This window comes from Plodia interpunctella, chromosome 21, assembly GCF_027563975.2.
Source record: "Plodia interpunctella isolate USDA-ARS_2022_Savannah chromosome 21, ilPloInte3.2, whole genome shotgun sequence".
NCBI lineage: Eukaryota > Metazoa > Arthropoda > Insecta > Lepidoptera > Pyralidae > Plodia > Plodia interpunctella.
In genome coordinates, this window is record NC_071314.1 from 2,601,381 (window position 1) to 2,621,588 (window position 20,208).

Below are 20,208 nucleotides of genomic sequence, written 5' to 3' on the forward strand. Positions count from 1 at the left end.
TAAAGACACTCGACATGAGTGCCATTGGTTGAAACATTTTTTATTAAACTTTAACAAAAGAGTGTCACTTATTTTCCTTGCGTAGTTGATACCGCGATCTGTCGGGGATTCGTTGTGCGCCATTCTTTCATAAGGTAAATATAATTGTTCACGGTATACATTCTTTATACTTATCAGATCTCTACAGACATTAGTACTATGAAGACTTACTTAAGTGCATGATAGCTTAATAGCCTCTGAGATAATTATGACGATAAAAAATAAGGTGTTTATTTCGTAGTTAAGTACTTAATTATTATTTTGAAAGAATTGAAAAGTCCATAGTGATTACACTTAAAACTTCAAATTTTTATGTCATAAAGAGTTTCACGTTATTGTGTAAAATATATTGACTGAACCAATAATTATAATCTCCAAGTGGTGGCATCTCTTGCATGGTTTAAACAATGGTATAGGTAGGTATGTGTGTAACTGGTAAATAACCTATAATTTTTCGTAATGATTTAATTTTTTTAAAAATCGTTAAAGATTTTTAACCGATGAGCCGTTGATGATAAGGAACTTTTTATGATAAACAAAATACTGAAATGACTTTGACTTACATTGTTATACTTACATAAAAAGATACAACGAAGTATTACTGCACTTATACTTATTTGATGATACCTACTTACTACATGAGACTTATGTATGTTTGTTTTATATAAATTATTAATGACAATAAGATGAAAATGGCAACGCTAAATTTTATATTTATGAAACTACAATAACGTTTTCACAATTAATATTTGTAATATTTAATGGTTATATATAAAATGTGTTATATAAAAATAAAATGACCTTATAAATTAATTTACGTACAAAGGCGACTGTCAAACAATTGTTTATATTTGTGTTGTGTCTCGATTTTGCGCTATCGACGGATTAAAAACATCAAGAGATAGCCCTTAGGCAAGGTGCCTATAAATTTTAGGTACAAACCCCTTATTAACCTTAAGTAAGTATTCAGTTACATTTATTTTGGAATTAAGTACCTTCAAAAATAAATGCAACTAAGTCTAATCAGATTCAAACTCACTTTTGACCCTCAAGGAATGTACTTGTTGCGGAATAAGGTCACGAAATTGGTAAAAAAATCACGTATACACGTATACTTCTATATAGAAGTCGTTTATAATCTTAATGCGTAATGTCCATGGTAATATTTTCATAATGACATTGTTGTGTGACGAATATTTTTGGGGTAAAGAATTTTTTTTGGCTACGTAGCCATTTAGTTCACGCGCGGCCCGAGCGGATCGCGATCCTATTGTTCAATTGTTTTATTATCTCCAGGATCGAAGGGTACCTAGTGGAAACCTTATGAGAACTATTTCATCGCGCTTACTTTTAACCCTGTTTAAATTTATAACAAACGAATTTTTAACTAAGTAACTGTGTAAATATACGCGCCTAAAGTTGTGTTTGTCAGATTTCTCTTGTTGTTTTTTTTTTTGAGACACCTAGCCACCTTTCTATTTATATTTCTATATGTACAATTTAGAAAAAAGCTAAGATTTTTGATATTTTCATCTTTATTGAGTGTTGATTGTACCAAAAATAGATCAACAAAAATAAAGAAATACGCGGGTAACAATAACTTAAAATGAACTGGATTGATTTTGGACCAGAGATACATAAAACCTTCGGACAGATGCCGAATAACATTGTGTAGTTTGTATGGGAGCTTTTATTTACCGCTAATGAAAACCCAGCAATGTATGAGGAGTCCGTAAAACTTTGGTGAACTGCTCAGCGATGATGTGTAGCCGGCAGTAGAACACTTACCTATTTAGGAAGCATTAAATTCCCACGGGAACGACGCCACGGAGCACAACTAGATTTTATGTATTTTTTATTTAACAATGTGACTGGTCTATGGCAAAGGTGCGTAATTAATTGCCATTAGAGTGTAATTATTTGGAATAATTGTACATGAAGTGGGTATGTAAATAGATAAATGTTGTAATAACGTGAACACTGGACTTGACTGGACGCAATTATAATATGCCATTTTCAATTATTACCGTGTGCAGCCATGGTCTTGTTCTATCTATATAACAATCATTGATTTATATTTAAGTTATGTACTAGTACGTTAACTTAAAGTTGTTTTGTTTATAATATTCTTATGGCACCAAAAATAAGTAGGATCAATTAAAACAAGAATGATACCGTGTACAACGGTTGACTTTACAGTTTACTCACAGCAGCTAAACTCACTCTCTGATAACGTCCAATATTTGTTCGCATAACGAATAATTTTGTCCCACAGTTCAGCATGATCTGGTATTTCCTAGTCCTGGGCTTCTTAGCAGTGGTGTCGGCGTTGTGGTTGCGCTGGAGGTACAAGAACAGACGGTTACTGGCCATGGCGGAGAAGATTGTTGGTCCGCCCACAGTGCCTCTGCTCGGGAACGCTCTCATGTTCATGTGCGAGAGTCAAGGTAATATTATGATATAACTAGCTTTTGCCCGCGGCTTCGCACGCGTGAATTTTCCACGGGAACAGTCATTTTTTTCCGGATGAAAGGTGTCTATGTCCTTCTCCGTACTTCAAACTATATTTATACAAAATTTCAAGAAAATATTTTGACCAGATAAAGCTAGGTAACAAACAAACTTGTTTTCGCATTTATAATATTAGTTAGGATTAGTCCTAGTGTCTTCGCTGTAATGAGAATTTTGATATTAATAATGCTATGGTAATATGGTTAAATCAATTTTAACGAAAACCGTTCAGAAAATAGTGTATTTGAAACAAACATCCAAACTTTCGCAATAATATTAGTAGATAGTAGGACCGCAGGATTATACAATACTTCCAGTGGTAGGACATAGGATATGATAGTAGATATCATATAGTGGATAAGTTTATTAGACTGAAATAATCATAGAACAGTAAACTTAACGACCTTGTTTGTCAGAAAGGTGTAGGATATGGCTCGCGATTCAGTTAGATCTGACCATTACTTTAAATTACAGTAATTTGAGACAATTAAACCGTAAACACGAGGAATCAGGAAAATAAAATAAAGTAGGTATTTGATTAGTAAATTACTTGTTTAATGACCATGGGTAAAAGACTAAAGCACCAATAAACTTTTACTTATTAGTGGGTACATTTAATTAATTTTAGGCATCTGAAAAAAGCTTCATTAGTCATAAAAAGAGCCCCATACTTACATTGTCGCGAAAAAGTTCGTCAAACTTTGGCGGTTCGGCATACATTGCTGATTTTTCATTACGCTAAATAAAAGCTCACATAAAAACTCGGTAAGGTATGTAATGTGCGTGCATGCGTCGACATCTGTCATAGTTCGGCCATAGTATATCTAGCCAGCATTAAAATCAGTTTGGGTGGTTGTCATTAGTTTTGCCTAGAAAAGTGTCGAGAAAACCGAAAATATAAATTCGTCGTTGATTTACTAACATTCTGACAAGGATCATTCAACTTCGATGGAGATTAGCTAAAAGCTAATCTCCATTATTATATTAATTCTATTGAAATATTTGTATATATTTTGCACCCTCTGTGTTTGACCCAAAGGTTGACTGTTAGATAATGTTTTTAGCATTAACTTCGCCTATTGTACATTAACTTCGTAAATTGTACCTATAGCTGTGCAATATATATATAAATAAATAAAAAAAATAATATATATATATATATATATAAATAAATAAAATAATACCTAACATTTATTCTAGTTAAAAAGTCTCTACTGTCTAGCTACAAATTCATTTGAAGACAGTAGTTGAAATATATATGTGACAAAGATACTTCTTGAAGGAACAACTCGTTCCCATATAATCTTTATCTTCTCCTGGTTATCTGAAGATCGAAGCCAGCATACACACAGGGTACCTCAGAACCTTCGGCAAAGGACCTGCCGTCTGTAATCGTTTACCGAAGATTCTGAGGTAAACTGTGAGTAGAACTTTTCTTCTCCATTCTTATTCTTCACTTCTATTTTCTGCACCTTGTCTTCTTCTTTTTTTTCTAACCGTAGCATAGCCTGTAGAAAGAAATAATAAGGCTAAATATTGTGATATAAATCTTAGGAATGTTTCTATTTATAACTTCGATGAGATATTGTACTGAATAATTCACACAAAGTATTTTAAACTGTTTAAACGGGGCAACTCCTAAACGGTTCACTGCATGGACTTTGAATGCAATAAGATCTCTCTGACAACAATAAAAGCTTGTGTTAAAATTTTATTATTGTTTTTTTCATAGACATTTTAAAAACTTCTTTTTTCCAGTATTGATGGTAACTCACTAATTACCAATTTTGAGATTTATTTTTTATTAATTCACAGTTCGCCTAGTAAATAATAAGTAAGCTAGTTACCTAGAAAACTAATATTATTTGTAAGTGGTTGAATATTATTTGTAAGTCGAGCCAGACAACCTATCACTCAAGAATCTAAAAACACTATAACTTTGGTTTCAGAACAAGTCGTCGTTATAAGAGACCTAATGCAAATGTACGGAGATATCTTGCGTTTCTGGCTGGGTCCAGACCTATGTGTGCTCTTGAGCAACCCAGACGACCTAAAGGTGAGTATAAGACCTCGTTCGCACGAGCGTTTTATGTACATAGTCAAAGCTTTGTCTGTATTTGCTCAAATCAATGGTTTTATAACGCAATTTTTATAGCATGCTGCCAATGCCGTTGGAATATATATCTCTCTCATCTGAGTGACTACCTCGTTTCTTCCTCAGCCAAAGTGCGTCGGAGCCCATGGTTCCTTTTACTACTTTTTCTTCTCCATTTCGGCCGGTTGGCAGACCTGATGGTCTGGTCTGGTCCCATAGTACATATTCATCATGACATCAAGCCAGCACTTCTTGGATTTTCTCCATCTACCGAGACCAGGCGAAAGCGCCATAGGTAGACATATTTTGTTGTTGGAATATCAATTATCTCGAAAGCGTTGAAAGAACGGACGCATTATAATTAACTCTCGTGCGAATGAGGCTTCACAGCCAATTAACACCTTTCTGTCATCCCACATTTGTTACCAATTTACAATGTTATTTGTTTTTACAGTACTTAAAATCCTACTAACTAAATGCTAAAGTTTGTGAGGATCTATGAGTGTGTGTTATTATTGTGGTATTTCACGCAAAATCTATTGAACCGATTGTTATGAAATTTGATACACGCATAGAATACCTGGAATAACACATAGGTACTTTTTATCCGGAAATTCGCCACGAAGTAGTACTTATTTAAACGTATAAGCATTGTGTTTCGTTTTGTGTGATTTTCTTAGGGAATATAGTTATGTTCCTGTAGATCGATAGCAGAATACCAGAAAAACTAATATTAAGGTTAAAATTTAACCTTCTCTGCATTCAATATTTAGTGTATAATGCCAGCTCCATCGGCAAACAGTTCGCCAAATATGGCGGTTTCGACGTACATTTCTGTATTTCATTGCGGCAAATAAAATCTCTCTTATAAGTTGCGAAGTAATAAAACCGGTGTCTATCCAAAGTGATGCTACTTTTAAAATTATTTCAGACATTATTAAGCAACTCTAAAATCAGCATAAAGGGTCCACAATACAAGTACATGGCTGACGTCCTCGGAGGAGGAATATTGAGCGGCTCGGGTAAATTTTTATTTTTGACTAGTTAACTTTTCATAACTATAAGAACATCAAAAGGCGAAGTGGAATTTTCCGTTGAGTCCAGAAAATCTAATTAAATAAGCACCTTCAACAATTAAATATTTAATTATAATATATTTTTAAAGTACACAATATTTATTTTTTTATTAAGGTCCAACATGGCGAAAGCATCGCAAGATAGCAACCCCGAACTACGGGAAGCGAGCAATAGAGAGTTACGGGTACGTGTTCAACAAGGAAGTGGACGGTCTGATGAAGAAGTTCAGATCCTTCCCAGAAGGGAGGGCCTTTAACGTCTATCAGTACATAGTGCAGAGCACCAGTTATGCTGTGTGCCGTAAGTACTACCTGATCACATCATTCTAGCTAGGCTAGCAAAACGTCTAACAATCACGACATACAAGTAACCTATCCCGATCCGTGTTTCAACTGGTTATACACGATGTAGAAAGAAAGAAAGAAAATATGTTTATACGACAAGAAAAATACATATATTTTTCAACTAACTATTCTACTTAAAATTAATATTTCAATATATTTGTCGAAAAGGCGACCAGCTCAGCATATTGCTGTAGCCAGAAACCATAGCGCTGATTCAGCTGGCATCATGAGGCGTAGGAGGTATGGTGGCGTGAGAACAAAGAAAAAGAAAGAAAAACTTTATTCGGCTAAACACATTTACATACACGTTTTAGAAACAATTCTGTTTCTGAAAATGACCTAGGGTCAACTGGGTGGCTATTATCAACGCGCATAACAACTGATAGATAATATTGCTATGTTGGACCACAGAGAAGCAAAATTACCTTTAATTGCCAAAATACTATTATTAATTTTCAAATTTACTTTGAACTATCATTACTATTAACAGGATGATCATCATCCAGGTTCAGAGTTCTCCGGTTATGCTCGATTTTAGGGTTCCGTTTTAAAATAATCCGATCACTTGTCTATATGTTTTTCACTTACGCCTTTGTTATATTTCTTTATAAGTCATTTAATTTCTTGTATCAATATCATTTGTTATTCAATATGTTTCCCTTTCAGAAACGCTTATGGGTTTGACTAAGGAACAAACGATGTGTTTGCCTTATTTACAAAGCCTTATAGACAAATCTCCCAGGTAATGGTTATATACGTATAAAACTCAAATTTAAAATGCAATGTCAACGTTTTATACAAAAAATTAGACCTTCACAGACTCTCATTTATGTCAAAAAAATTATGATTTCTCGAAGCTACAGGTTAGGTAGGTACCTAATAGAATTTTGCAAGAAATTCCGAAAGAAACATAATTTCCCGCCAGAAGGGCTTATTACATTTTAACAAAACAAATATGAATAAAAGTTATGAATCTAAACAAATCAGAACAAATGTTAATATCTACTTGAAACTTCGCATAACGATCTACTATTTACCACTTCGTATGTATATAGGTATTTTGTAACACCTCATCTTTGCTTCACATCAGGCTAGGGCTATATAAAGGTCAAACTCTCTCAAATTTTTAATAAATAAAAATCTTAAAGCGTCACAGACAATTTCTTGGATTGCTTTTTCGCAGGATGTACGATATTTGTTATGATAGAATGACAAGATGGTACCTTCAAATCGACCCGATCTTTTGGCTGTCCAGAGCCAATAGGGACCTGAAGGAGTTCCTAAGTATGATGACACCATTCAGCCGAGCCATAGTAACCCATCGCAGGGAGAGACTCAAAACTGTACGAGACAGCCAAGACCTGATGAATAGTGAGAAGGACGAGTCGATTAATACCACGTTGAGTGTTATCGATAGATTTATTCTGTCCCAGGAGTTGGATGACGATGAGCTTTTTACGGAGACCTTTACTGTTTTTACCTCAGTAAGTAATATCCGCCTGTGAATTGAAAGGTGTTATGTTCGAATTGTACTCGTGCCACATGAGTTTGAATACCAATCTGACATACAATACTGAAAGAAAAAGTCGTGAACCAGCACAGTTGTCGATTACTTATTGATTATGCAACTATTTAACACTAGATGGCAGTAGGTAGCTGTAAAAGTAATTTAGACTTGAATAAAATGTGACATCAATTAAGTAGTTACCAATAACACACTTGATAAGAAAGAAGTAAGCAATAGTTATTTCTGTAATCGAAGCTGTAATACAAGATAAAATTTTATTTTGTAACAATATAACTTCAAAAATAAATGAGTTTGGCTTTGTTATTTTTCTTTGGATTATTTTTCAATCAAATATCAATAAGTAGAGAAGAACAAGAAGGTATAGCATCGATGTTTAACGACTAAGAAAGAAATTAGATTTAACGGTCGGTTGAGAAACATAAAATATATCTGCTTAGTTTCGTCTATTAGTTACCTATTTATGTTAATTTTTTGTTCGTGTCAAGTCGTTTCAAGTATAACAATGCTACCTAAGTGTTAACATTATTTTGCACTCAAAAAACATGAAACTTATCATATGAAATATTGAATTATTCATTAATTTTTTTCAGAGTCAAGAAGCTTCAGCTAAAATAGCTTCATATATTATATTGATGATGGCGTACCACCCAGAATGTCAGGTGCCTAATAAGTAATTCTTAGAACAATCTAAGCTACAGACACGTGCATTAATATGTCTATACATGGTTCTTATTCCGATGTGACAAAGTCTACTACTACTAGACGTACTAATCAATGCAAGTGAATGTACAGCTGATGTTGTAACGTGAATACATTCTGTCAAATGACAGTAGACTAGCGACCCGCCCCGGCTTTGCTTGAGTAAAACCGTAATAAAAATACAGCCTATGCTAATTTTGTAAATCGCCTTTCTAGGACAAATTATTCGATGAAATAAAGCGCGTGGTCGGCGACAATGATAGAGAGGTCACTGACGAGGATTTCAAAATCATGCCCTATCTGGAGATGGTCTTCAAGGAGACCATCAGACTGTTCCCGATCGGCGCCATCTTGCAGAGGACTGTACCGGAAGACACAGTCATAAGTAATTTATTGTTTTTTTTTTTTATTTACTTACTGCGTCCCACAGATATAAAAGCATTACCTGCGTCCCGAGTTTATGTGGGATTTTTCTGGACAGTAAGCAGCATTTTTTAATCAATTGGTATGCTCCATATTTCAGTTAAATGATTAAAATTGTTGAAATAAAAGAAATTATACTTCTGAGAAACTAGTTTTCTTTATTTTAAATACAGTACTAATAGAAATTTGCAAGATAAAAGCAGGACGTACACCCGGGAATGGAACAGTCAAAAAAGGTCCACAAACTAACAAGGTAAATAGACAGTTTGCGCTCTCGAATCACTAGATGACGCTACTTGTATTAAGATTATAATTTACTCTAAAATACAACAAAAATAATTAGTAGTAAGTACCCATAATTTATTCCATATTTCGCAGTTTATGTTATAAAATAAATTGCCAAAAAATAATAAATTTATACTTAGGTAGCACTTGGCAATAAAAATCTTTAGAAACAATACAGATTCAAAATATAATATTGTTTTCATAATACTTATTTAGAACCTCTAAATGACACGTGTCGCACCGCACTGCTGTGCAAAGATTATTTTTCGTTTTTTTTTTTCTTCAGAATCCGGGGTTTTGCCAGCGGGCTGCTCGCTGGTCATCCCCATCTTCCACCTGCACCGCGACCCTCGCTTCTGGGAGAACCCCGAGGACTTCGACCCCGAGAGGTTCAGTCCAGAGAACAGTAAACTGCGGCACCCTAACTGCTATATACCATTCAGTTTGGGTCCCATGGACTGTTTGGGTGAGTTGAGACAAAAAATAAGAGTTGGCACACATTTTGAAGACAAATCACCAAAACTAATTTTCGTATAGCCAGATTTTTATTATTCCTATTTAACTTAGATACTGGTGCGGGACAGCTGAAAGGTAACAACAGTGTTCCCAAAGTGGATGACGGTAGACAAGTGGCCAATATTGTAAAACAGACATGTCTTAAGGTTTATTTTAAGCACTAGAATTGTGACCTGCACAAATGCAATCGGAAATTCAATTATGACGACAGAGAATAGAAGTTTCAAACTTTTCAAATAAAATTAAAAGTAATAAATTCCCCTTTCAGGTCGTTACTTCGGAACCAAGTTGGTGAAGACCGTCTGTACTCGCATACTGCGCGAGTTCGAAGTGTCCTCCCCGCAGACCTACCAGGACCTCAAAGTTACTATATCCATATCCGTAATGTCGATCACGGGATACCCGGTCATGTTGAAACGGAGAAACTTTAAATAATTATGATTTTGTTTTTTATAACATTGGTTTTTATAAATGGTCATAAAGGGCGAATGGGTATAATTAATTGGATGTTATTGTTATTACTTTGATTAAAACTAATGTGAGAAATAGACATTGTAAGGGCCATGTCCCATTGTTCGAGTCGAGCTTCACAGCTCGCAACACAGCTCTGTTATTTTCTATAAATTTTGACGGTTTTGGTTTTGACACTGACATTGACGTACGTTTTGAAACTTCAGACCGACGTCAACATGACGGAGCGCAACGGGGCAATGAGGCATGACTCTTATATTGTTGGCCGGTCTTGAAAAAGGTCTTCAATAAAACTGGATCTCAAACTAAAGTCGACCTTATCCGTCGATAATGATAGGTGGTGACCAGTATTTTTTTTAATTTGTAATTTTTTATACATAACTAAGTAGCACTCCGTCCTAGTTGCGCTCGGGTAAAAAAATAATATACCTCTAAACCATTCTCTGGAATCACTCTATCTATTGGTGAAAACCGCATGAAAATCCGTGCACTTTTTGAATTTATCGTGAACAGACAGACATACAGACGCGGTAGAGGACTTTGATATATAAGGCTAAGAAGTATGTACCGATTTAAAGAGAGATTCACATCTATAGACGGTTATGATAATTTGATATTTTTGTGCTATGGAGTTTAGGTAGGTATACTTAATAAACATTTTTAAAAGACATTTTACACTTTCTCTTTCTCCTCTCACCAGAACGTTTTCCTGGTTTCTTCCCCAGCCATTGAGCGTCAGCCCTGTATTTGCTTTTATGTAGGTACATAACATGAATTAACTTATAGTTAAGTAGTTTACTTTTGAAGTTTAGGTAAATGTCACAACATTTTCTCTCATTTAAGTACTTTAAGTTAAACTCACGTTATGTACCTACATAAAAGCACAAATGTCCGAAATTATGTACATAAACAATACATGTTTTATGTTATTACGTAATAAAACGCGAATTATATTTATTAATTATATAATGTTTTTCGAAAGCAATACAGTGTCGAATTATTGTTTTTCGAAATTGAGAACACGTCGACATAATTAAATGTCGAAATTGAGTATGACGCCAAAAGAATGAATTGGTGAAACGAAATGTTGATTGATTTGTTTTGTAAAATATGTAACGACTAGCATTTGCTTTAGTGAATGTCTCTGCGAAATCGGAATAGACATGATTTTCATACAAACTTTCACCCCCATTATGGTTGTATGGGGGTTGATTTTTGAAAAAAAAAGTAGCCTATGTAACTACATGCATACTAAATTTCATCAATCCGTCTAACGGTTTTGCCATGAAAGCTGAACAGACAGATAGACAGATTTTCGCATTTATAATATTTGTATGGCTATAGGTATTACCTAGTTATAACATAAAATAGAAAAGTACTTACATATTCTTCTTCGGACCACAAAAAGCTTGAATAATCACAAATTATACCTACACGTAGATATTTTGATTGTATGAATTTTGTAGTAAATCTAAAGAGTGTTCACACTAAGCAGCGCAGGACACAAATGACAAGCAGAGTCAGCATATAATCGAGAGAAAAGAAAAAATCCATTACCATTACAAGCTAGACGCAATGATTTGAATTTTTAATTTCCATAACAGTTTTTAAGTTACGGGTCGTGCACTCGAGGTGGTGACGTATCGTTATCCTACAAGAATTTAACTTAAGCGCGTAATGGTAAAAGCGCAGTATGGTAAAAGCGCAGAATGGTAAAAGCGCAGAATGGTAAAAGCGCAGAATGGTAAAAGAGCAAAATGGCAAAGGCACCGATTCCTAAAACAGCAAAATGGTAAATGCGCAGAAAAAAGCAAAATAATTAATGCGCTGAATGTAGCAAAATGGTGAAAAATTCAATTGTTAGTATTATATTTTCGCTTTTACCATTATACGCCTAAACGGAATTTAAGAATCTATTTTTTTTTTGCTTTTAACTGAGAACTCGATGTAGAAATTTACAAGCTACTTAGTATCTAGAATTCTAGAACGTATAGGTAAGTACTATACATTCATTTTTTTTTTCTTTTCTGTTGATCTATGATTTATACATTAATCATATATTTTTTATTATCTACATATAATCTCCTAAAAATGTCAGTCTAATAACATTAAATTTTTTGAAGAGGAAGAACCCTAAAAATATTAGGAAAAAACATGTAAAAAAATTACCGCGTAACATTTTTTTGAAAGCAGCGTTAATGATATGCAGCGGTTGTTTCTTCTATTGTCTGCGTTATGTTGTCTGCATGTCACATTGTCACTGTTTTTATTTTCGGCGACGATCATTTTTTCTGTTTTGGTACCCAGTTTAACCTTTTCTGTGCGGTTGTTTTGGAACTGAACACATTCGTAGAATATGACATAAAAATTCGTAGAATATAACTCTCTGTCCATGCAACCATTAGAAAGATTATTAGATTCAGCATTAATTTCATGATTGGCCGCCTGATCGTCGTCAACCCTCGTTGCCTATCATCTGAAGACATATTTATCCCTTTATCGCTTTGAACAACAGGACAAGCTAGAAGGACGAGCAGTGTCCTCATTCCATAATATCACGCTTTACGACTTTGTGTGGTAACTAACTACTTACCTATATCTATAAGATCAAACACTTTTTTAAATTGTTTTTTTTATGGTATGGTATAATGGGCATACGAGAATGGAGGTCACCATCATGTAAGCAAACACCGCAGCCCATGGACACCGGCAACCCGATACCGGTCATCAGTGCGTTGCTGACTTTTGAAGAAAGCGATGAGACTCTTTTCTTAAAAGCCACAATGTCGAAACTATAGGGAACACTGTTGAGGGAAGTTTATTCCATAGCACTTCCATAGTTTAGTACAGCGCAGACGACGTGTACGAAATATCTTTCGTCCATTATTACTCGTTTTAGTGCTCTTTAAAATCTGCGACTTTATATGAAAGAGAATATATAGCTGTATTGGGCCGGTAACTTGTATGGAAATATTTATATCTCATTTTCTTTTTTTATGTTAAGGTTCCATCGCTCGCCAAAACGATGATTTTACAAAGTCAAGGTGGAGAATAGCACCGGACGGGCACGGTAGGTACAGTCAACAGCACATCAACCTACCCAAATTCATTGCAAACTCGTCGCTATTACCGCAACATAGAGTTTCATGCAGGGTAACTTGATGTACTGTTGACTGTACCTACCTATATAATCTACTGAGGCAGCAGCATAACTAATAAACATCAATATCAATGTCACTGTCAACGTTGCTAGTTCTTATTATCGTCATCCGACTGTCATCTCGCTATCTGTCAATGTCAGTGTCCATCCATGGGGAGGAGTGGATTGGATTGGATCTAGGTTGTTTAAATTCTGCTAAGGTTAACCTACCAATTTAATCTTTATAATTTTACTTAGGTACTGTCGCATAACCAAATTCAACTACAATAATAATTTGAGTGTTTTAAGATATTACATAAAGTTTAAGTAATGGCTTCGTTTTCACGTTTGCAAAAAATAGCGTTGTTAAGTCTGGGTGCCGTCGGAGGCAGCTTGGCTTATTATCATGTAAATAGTGAGAAAAAAGAAGGAAAATTCGGTGTGTACAACTCATGGACTACGAATTATACCCCCAGCGTGAAATGGGAGAAAAATTGGGATCAGTAAGTGTGTTTTTGTACAAAATATTCATAAGTGGCACACAAAGGATTTTATTCGTATTTTTTATTTTTTTAAAGAAAACATTAAAAATGTAATAAATTATCTAGTTATATATTTCCAATCATTATTTTTGCAATATATAATTATCTATGTTAAATCAATTAGTTAATAGCATAACACATTAGCAGCAAGTATAAAATGTATGTAATGTAAATACAGCAATGATAAAGACAGCCACAGCTGCAACCAATCAACATTCAATTATCTGCATGTTATTACTCAAAGTAGGTAGCTAAGCTACACTGACTTTTTGTTTTCTAGTCGTGAACCAGAATCAATAGTAAGGCCCGAGAAGACAAATAAACCAGATGATGACAACCGTTACAATGAGCAGATAGATAAAGCAAGAAGTAAAGCAGTGAGGCATCTGTTTCTCATCAGACATGGGCAGTATAACCTAGATGGCGTCACCGATAAGGAAAGAACACTAACTGAATTAGGTAAGGCATTTTAAAGATTAATTTAAGCTATACTTAATAAATAATATTGTGATAAACTCAAAAACTATGCTACTATTATGCAATTAATTTTCATGCGGTTTTCACAAATAGATGGTGTGATTCCTAAGGAACAAAATATATTTTTCTATGTAAACTACATAAACATAACTAACTATAAAAATAAAATGTACATTGATTTTATTGATTGATTGAGGGAAGCTTAATCATTTTGAATTCACAAATTTTCCAGGTAGAAAGCAAGCAGACCTAACCGGCCAGAGGTTAGCATGCTTAGACATCAAATGGGACTTGCTAGTGCGGTCGACCATGACCCGTGCACAGGAGACAGCGGCCATTATCGCTAAGCACTTGGACAAAAACTTGGAGATCAAAGACTGCCAGTTGCTTGAGGAAGGGGCTCCTATACCGCCCGAACCTCCCGTTGGACATTGGAGGCCAGAACCTAAAGTAAGTTTGGCATGGAGTACTAATCTTGTGTAATGTCTACTAAAATTCAAAAGATACAAATAGGTCTTCATGCCTAAAGGGCTGAGCCAACAGCCCCAAGACTTTTCGTACATGATAAGCTGGATAGCATACATCTATAACTATATCTATATAGAATGTTGTCTATAGATATCTATAGACATCATCATATATAAGAAATATAGACAAAGTTCTTTTATTCCTCATTGTGGCTTGTTTTAAAAGCCTTTATTGTGTATGGAAATGTTCATTCATCAAGCATCAACCATCAAATGTCGTTTTGGCAATGCCAGTTTGTTGACTAGCTAAAATTGAGATTCTATCAAAATCAACCTTTGACAAGAATCTCGAGTTTAGTCTTTTCCTTGGCAAATTTTTATGTTAAGCTTGGGGATTTATGTGTAAAAAGTACCCTGTGTATTATTCTAGGTTCCATTCTGTATACCAAATTTTATTAGAAACTATTTAGTATGGATTTACTATTCTTAGATAATAGAAAATAAATTGAAGTCCCCTTGTCTATCTGTCTGTAGTGATAAATAGTGTGTTTCCTGAAGAAGGTGTAAAAGTATAAATCATTATGGTTTTACCTGAATGAAGGCTGGACGAGCTGCTAGTTAATAAAACAGAAATTATGGACGATTGTTTGATGATATATTAAAATTTACATATATCATGTTATTACAGCTGACGATAAATTATTCCCAATGTAAACAATTACAAATTCAAATATGTAATAAGACTTGTAAAACCATAGGTTGAAACAATAAAATTATATTGACAAATTCTAGTAGCTAATTCTAGAGACTTTGGAGGATATTGAGTAGTCCTATTCTAGGGCTGAACCACACGCCACCTAAATGATATCATCTGTATTTGCTTGTTTATCATACTGAGCCCGAAATCGCCATTTTGAAATGTATATTTAGTGTTGTGTTGTGCCTGTACTGACCAGTATTGCATTATTTCATTTAACCCTTCATTGTTTTTTTTTCCATAAATCATTTCCATTTTTTATACATATTTCTATAGAGTTGTATAACTATGTCTACTTAATTTACGTAAGTACATGTCTTTGTACCTACTGTAAAATATATTTTTTTTAATTGAAAACAATTTCTTTCCACTACATGCTCAATACCTATAACATTAATTTTGAACAAAGCGTAAAGCTTCATTTTTATTAAAGAATTTAAAAAACGAACATAATACATTGCGGTTTGCGGTAATAATTTACAGACAATAAGACCGCACGCTTATTTGTCTATTACCTACCTCAAAAAAAGTTGAACTATAATTATTTTTATTTTTAAATCATCTTCTTTTTGTTAGTAATTTTTCAAATTAGGATCATGCGATACCGGCCAGTATAGTAATGCGGTATGGTTGGCACTTGTAGCAGTTCTTCCAGGATAGCGCGCGGATAGAGGCGGCGTTCAGACGGTACTTCTACAGGGCGCCGCCGGAGCAGGTCAATGACACCTACACGCTGCTGGTCTGCCATGCGAATGTCATCCGCTTCTTTGTGTGCAAGTGAGTATAAAACGTAGACAGTAATATATACATTTGTCTTAGTCTTTAGTATAAAGCCTAATTTTCATTAAGATACTATATACCTACGGCGCTGAAATTAGATGAACTTGATGACTTTTCGTCAATATTTCTCGTGTAATCTTAACACCTGACGACAAGACATAAAACTGAAAATATACTAGTTACTTTCGGAAAGACCATTGCTGAGAAGAAACGCCATGAGAAAACTGCAGCTTGCCTGACGTCAACCCTCTTTAAGATTGCTGTTGTTACCTCTCAACTTAACCTCAGCAGCCTTCCCGATAGCCGAACACGCGATATGAGGGATTATTGTGTACACAAAGATAGGAGTATAATATAAAATAATTGCAGAGCGCTCCAGTTCCCTCCTGAAGCGTGGTTGCGGATATCCCTGAACCACGGCTCCATCACGTGGGTCTCCATCATGCCAAATGGCAACGTCGTGCTCCGCTCCCTGAGCGACACCGGACACATGGAGCCCAAGTATATCACCAGCCGGTAAAGCTGTTTAGGTATAATGTAACATATAGTGGATTTGCATTTTAGATAGCTCATTCGATGCCTTCTACGTATTGTGGAATTGCGGATGCTGTGTCGCTCCAAATTTGACATTTTCAACAAAACATGAACAAAACTTTAATATAGATATAGTTATTATTGACTTTCTCGTCAGACCATAAACTAAAATATGTTATATGTCGGTTTTGTAAAGTTATTTGGAAATCAAAATCACTTTAGTAATTAAGATTTATTTGAAAATGTATATATTAATTATATGCGTATTCTTTAATGACACAAAAATCAATGTGGAATTTTTTACGTTTCGCAAAATAGATTACAAAAGTGAAATCCAATTTTTGTCATACAATATCAACATAATAATTAGGAGGCATCGTGTTGTTGAAGTAAAGTTAGCATTAGAGAAAGCAAATAGATATTGATATATCACCAGATGTATAATTGTAACCCATCTATCAAGGGTATCGCATTTTAGCTAGATAAATTTTGAAGTAACGTTTCATTTTGACATTGAAGAAATTCTATCGTATACCTAGTCTTTTTTTTTTCTAAAAATTATATTAACTTATTTCACATCTTTAGGCGAAATACAATCGGTTCAACTTCTACGTCTACTTGTTCACCTTTGCATTCTTTTTTGTCTATTTTCTGAGCGGTTCTCAGCCGTTGACCTTCCTACATTTTCGTCTCCACTTCACTTGGTCGTCGACATAGTCCCTGGTCGTCAGGCTATTGGCACGCATATAATTCTTAATTTCGATTTTTTACTGCATATTTTATACATTGACAATTAGTTACGTACGTCATTATATTAAAATGTCATTCAAAAGGTATGAGGCTTATATACACATAATAAGTAATGTCTATATGTAAAACTGATTAATATAATGATTTTGTACAATAAGCACTGTTACACTAGTATTTCTTCAACGTCAAAAGAGGCACCATTTAGTTTGATTGTATAAAAATTTGTGACCAATGTAATGTTTGTGCCAACATTGGACGAAAAATTGTGAGGCTTGTCGCGCACTGGTCATATTGATTGAAGTATTTCATTCACAAATTTGCAAATAACTTGAAATATAAATTATATTTTTTAAATGATGGAATGCAAAAAGATTGATTGATTTAGGCTGAAATTAGCGTTTAAAATTATTGTTCTTTTGTACTTAATTTGTAATATTACAGATTACATTTAACTTGAAGTATCGTTAACTTGAAATGAGCATTTAATTGTTTTCCTTTAGTGTTGTTATTTTTTTAAATGTCATTGTCAATTCAATACTGATCAGTGCGTAACTTAAACATTTGATGCTCAAAATTACAATACTAAAATTTACTTGTAATATGAATTTATTATCGGCCGTGATTCAATTGTATATTAATGTAGATTTTGAAAATCAACGCGAACTTTACATAAGTAGGTACGTTTAATTTAGTTTTATTTTAAAATGTAATTTTGTTTTACAGTGCCTTCCATAGTAGTGTTCATATCTTAGTCAATTTTAGACGATAATGTTATAATAATGAAAAATGTTTTATTATATAATACATACTCGTATATTGTTATTGAGTTAACAACATAATAGTACTAGTGGTTTGCTTTGATGTGATAAAAAATATTTCATTTGAAAACACCGTAGAAGTAAAAAAAATACTTACAAGTTTGTATTAATAGTTACTACCTACCCAATACCACTATTATTTTGTTTTTTTGTCCCACTGGTGGGCAAAACCCGGTTAAAAACTTGAGAATTGTGTATATATAAATTACGTTTTAAAACACGAAACGCGAACGCGCGAAAACGTAATTTTTAAGATCTAGTCTAACTCTTTAGCGAATTTCATCAAAATTAGCCTATTATTGAGTTTATCCGTTGCAAAAAAAAATCTCCTAATAATATTATTATAGAAGTAATGTTTTACGCAGTGTTTGAAATAGAGGTTTCTTTTAAAATTCAATATCAAACAAACATAATTAAATAGTTAATATAAACATAATTAATAGCAATAGTCTAATCTTATTTCTACTTTAAAACGGCAATCGATAATTCTAATTTTAACTTTAAAACTTCTCATCGGAAAAAGTGACATTAAAATTTCGTATGATTGCTAAATTGCATGAGTCAGTTAGTCAATGGACCTAAAGTGATCCTAATGACGTTGAGATTGGGTTTTTGTGATTTCAATTAAGGCCCACAAAAGAATGTCCGTACACGTATTAATGTTAGTACTATTGTAACTCAATTATATGAGAATAGCCCACTCGATACTAATCGAAAAAATTGTGACAGAATAAATCTAATGACAACAATCGAAATGGAAATAAGAATCGCGCTTCCAGTCTGTTTATAAACAGTAAAAAATTTTTTACCGAACTACATTTTTACCATTGCAATACGTAATAAAATTATTATTTGATAATCAGTCTCGTTCTTTAGTGTAAAAAAATAAATACATTATTTATTTAACTCAGCCTTAAATACCTAAGTAAACAACTATCCAACGTATTTTTGTACGATTTTTACTAATAGAAAGTGTGATTTCTGAGGAAGGTTTACAATATAAGTTTCAATAGGTCTTTCAGGCCAAATATAGCGTTCTGGGCATATAGTAAATTAAAAAAGTTCTCGATTAAAACATAATTTACTAACAGGAATACGGAACCATTCCGAAGGACCTATCTCACTGAACGTACTTGTGAAGAAACCCGGCTGCTTAAGCAAGTTGAATCGTGTGCATAAACAAATATTTTCTTTTATAAGTAGAAAGCCTTTGTGTTGTGCGATGTAGGGGTTTTTATTTTTTTGTACTGAATATTACTTATTTACTGCTGTATTTTTGTTGATTTTTTTTAATATTTCGTCTTTTCAATTTGTATATAACCAGCTGAATGTTTTTCCTTCAGTAAAACTACGTACAACGTCTGAACAAATCTGAATTTTTATATGAAGATATGTTTGAAATAAATAAATATTTTTATTTAATACGAGTTTGAACACTAGCCCCATTACACATAAAAAATTGAAGGCATACATTATGCTAACGTACGTTTTGTCTTTTTTTTTAAATGTCAAATATCGTGACAAAACGTACTTTAGGTTAAAGTATGCTTTAACTTATTTATGAATAACGGGGTTAATGAACTACGATTTGACTTTACATACATCAGTCAATTTTCACTTTTTTTAAATATGTGCAGAAATAAGATCAATGTGAAGAAGAAGACTGTGTCTGAGACAAGTTTTTGTTTCATTAAAAAACTTGCTTAGATTTTGCTAATTTCAAGTGAACAAAATTGTTAGTATAGTTTTCATATCGATATAAACAACTCTAAAATTGTATGTTATTTATTTCCTTACTTGTGTACATGTGTCAAAATATAATTCTACTGCCAAACCGACATCTTTTTTATTGTCTCAATGGTACCTAATGAGGGTTTCATAAATTGCATAAAATTGCAAAAAAAAAGTATTTTTGAATGTATACGGAATGACAAAGACCGACCTTTGTCATTCCGT

General features: G+C 33.7%; 2 protein-coding genes and 1 long non-coding RNA gene across 7 annotated transcripts; 2 read left to right on the plus strand and 1 right to left on the minus strand.

Moving 5' to 3' along the window:
- Positions 1–10,100, plus strand: LOC128679293 (cytochrome P450 4C1-like). 3 transcript variants are annotated; one of them, XM_053761424.1, is made up of 11 exons: positions 1–134; positions 2,315–2,486; positions 4,500–4,606; positions 5,577–5,667; positions 5,837–6,022; positions 6,733–6,808; positions 7,250–7,550; positions 8,185–8,253; positions 8,510–8,678; positions 9,288–9,467; positions 9,786–10,100. In XM_053761424.1, exons 2-11 carry the CDS (start codon positions 2,321–2,323, stop codon positions 9,950–9,952), a joined length of 1,512 nt encoding a protein of 503 aa, XP_053617399.1. In that variant the 5' UTR covers positions 1–134; positions 2,315–2,320; the 3' UTR covers positions 9,953–10,100. The 3 variants fall into 3 exon arrangements, with proteins under 3 accessions (XP_053617399.1, XP_053617398.1, XP_053617400.1); XM_053761423.1 differs by lacking the exon at positions 1–134 and adding an exon at positions 233–265; XM_053761425.2 differs by lacking the exon at positions 1–134 and adding an exon at positions 293–455.
- LOC128679295 (uncharacterized) lies at positions 2,209–11,548 on the minus strand. Its single transcript, XR_008405743.1, has 3 exons — positions 11,423–11,548; positions 3,226–3,419; positions 2,209–2,379 (listed from the first exon to the last, which is right to left on the minus strand). It is a non-coding gene; the product is annotated as an uncharacterized LOC128679295 (long non-coding RNA).
- A 1,736-nt stretch (positions 11,549–13,284) lies between these two features.
- Pgam5 (Phosphoglycerate mutase 5) lies at positions 13,285–20,086 on the plus strand. Of its 3 annotated transcripts, none has more exons than XM_053761286.2 (5): positions 13,285–13,630; positions 13,950–14,128; positions 14,379–14,596; positions 16,017–16,147; positions 16,520–20,086. In XM_053761286.2, exons 1-5 carry the CDS (start codon positions 13,458–13,460, stop codon positions 16,668–16,670), a joined length of 852 nt encoding a protein of 283 aa, XP_053617261.1. In that variant the 5' UTR covers positions 13,285–13,457; the 3' UTR covers positions 16,671–20,086. The 3 variants fall into 3 exon arrangements, with proteins under 3 accessions (XP_053617261.1, XP_053617262.1, XP_053617260.1); XM_053761287.1 differs by having other exon boundaries at positions 16,026–16,147; XM_053761285.2 differs by having other exon boundaries at positions 13,286–13,630; positions 16,014–16,147.
- The last annotated feature ends 122 nt before the right edge of the window (positions 20,087–20,208 follow it).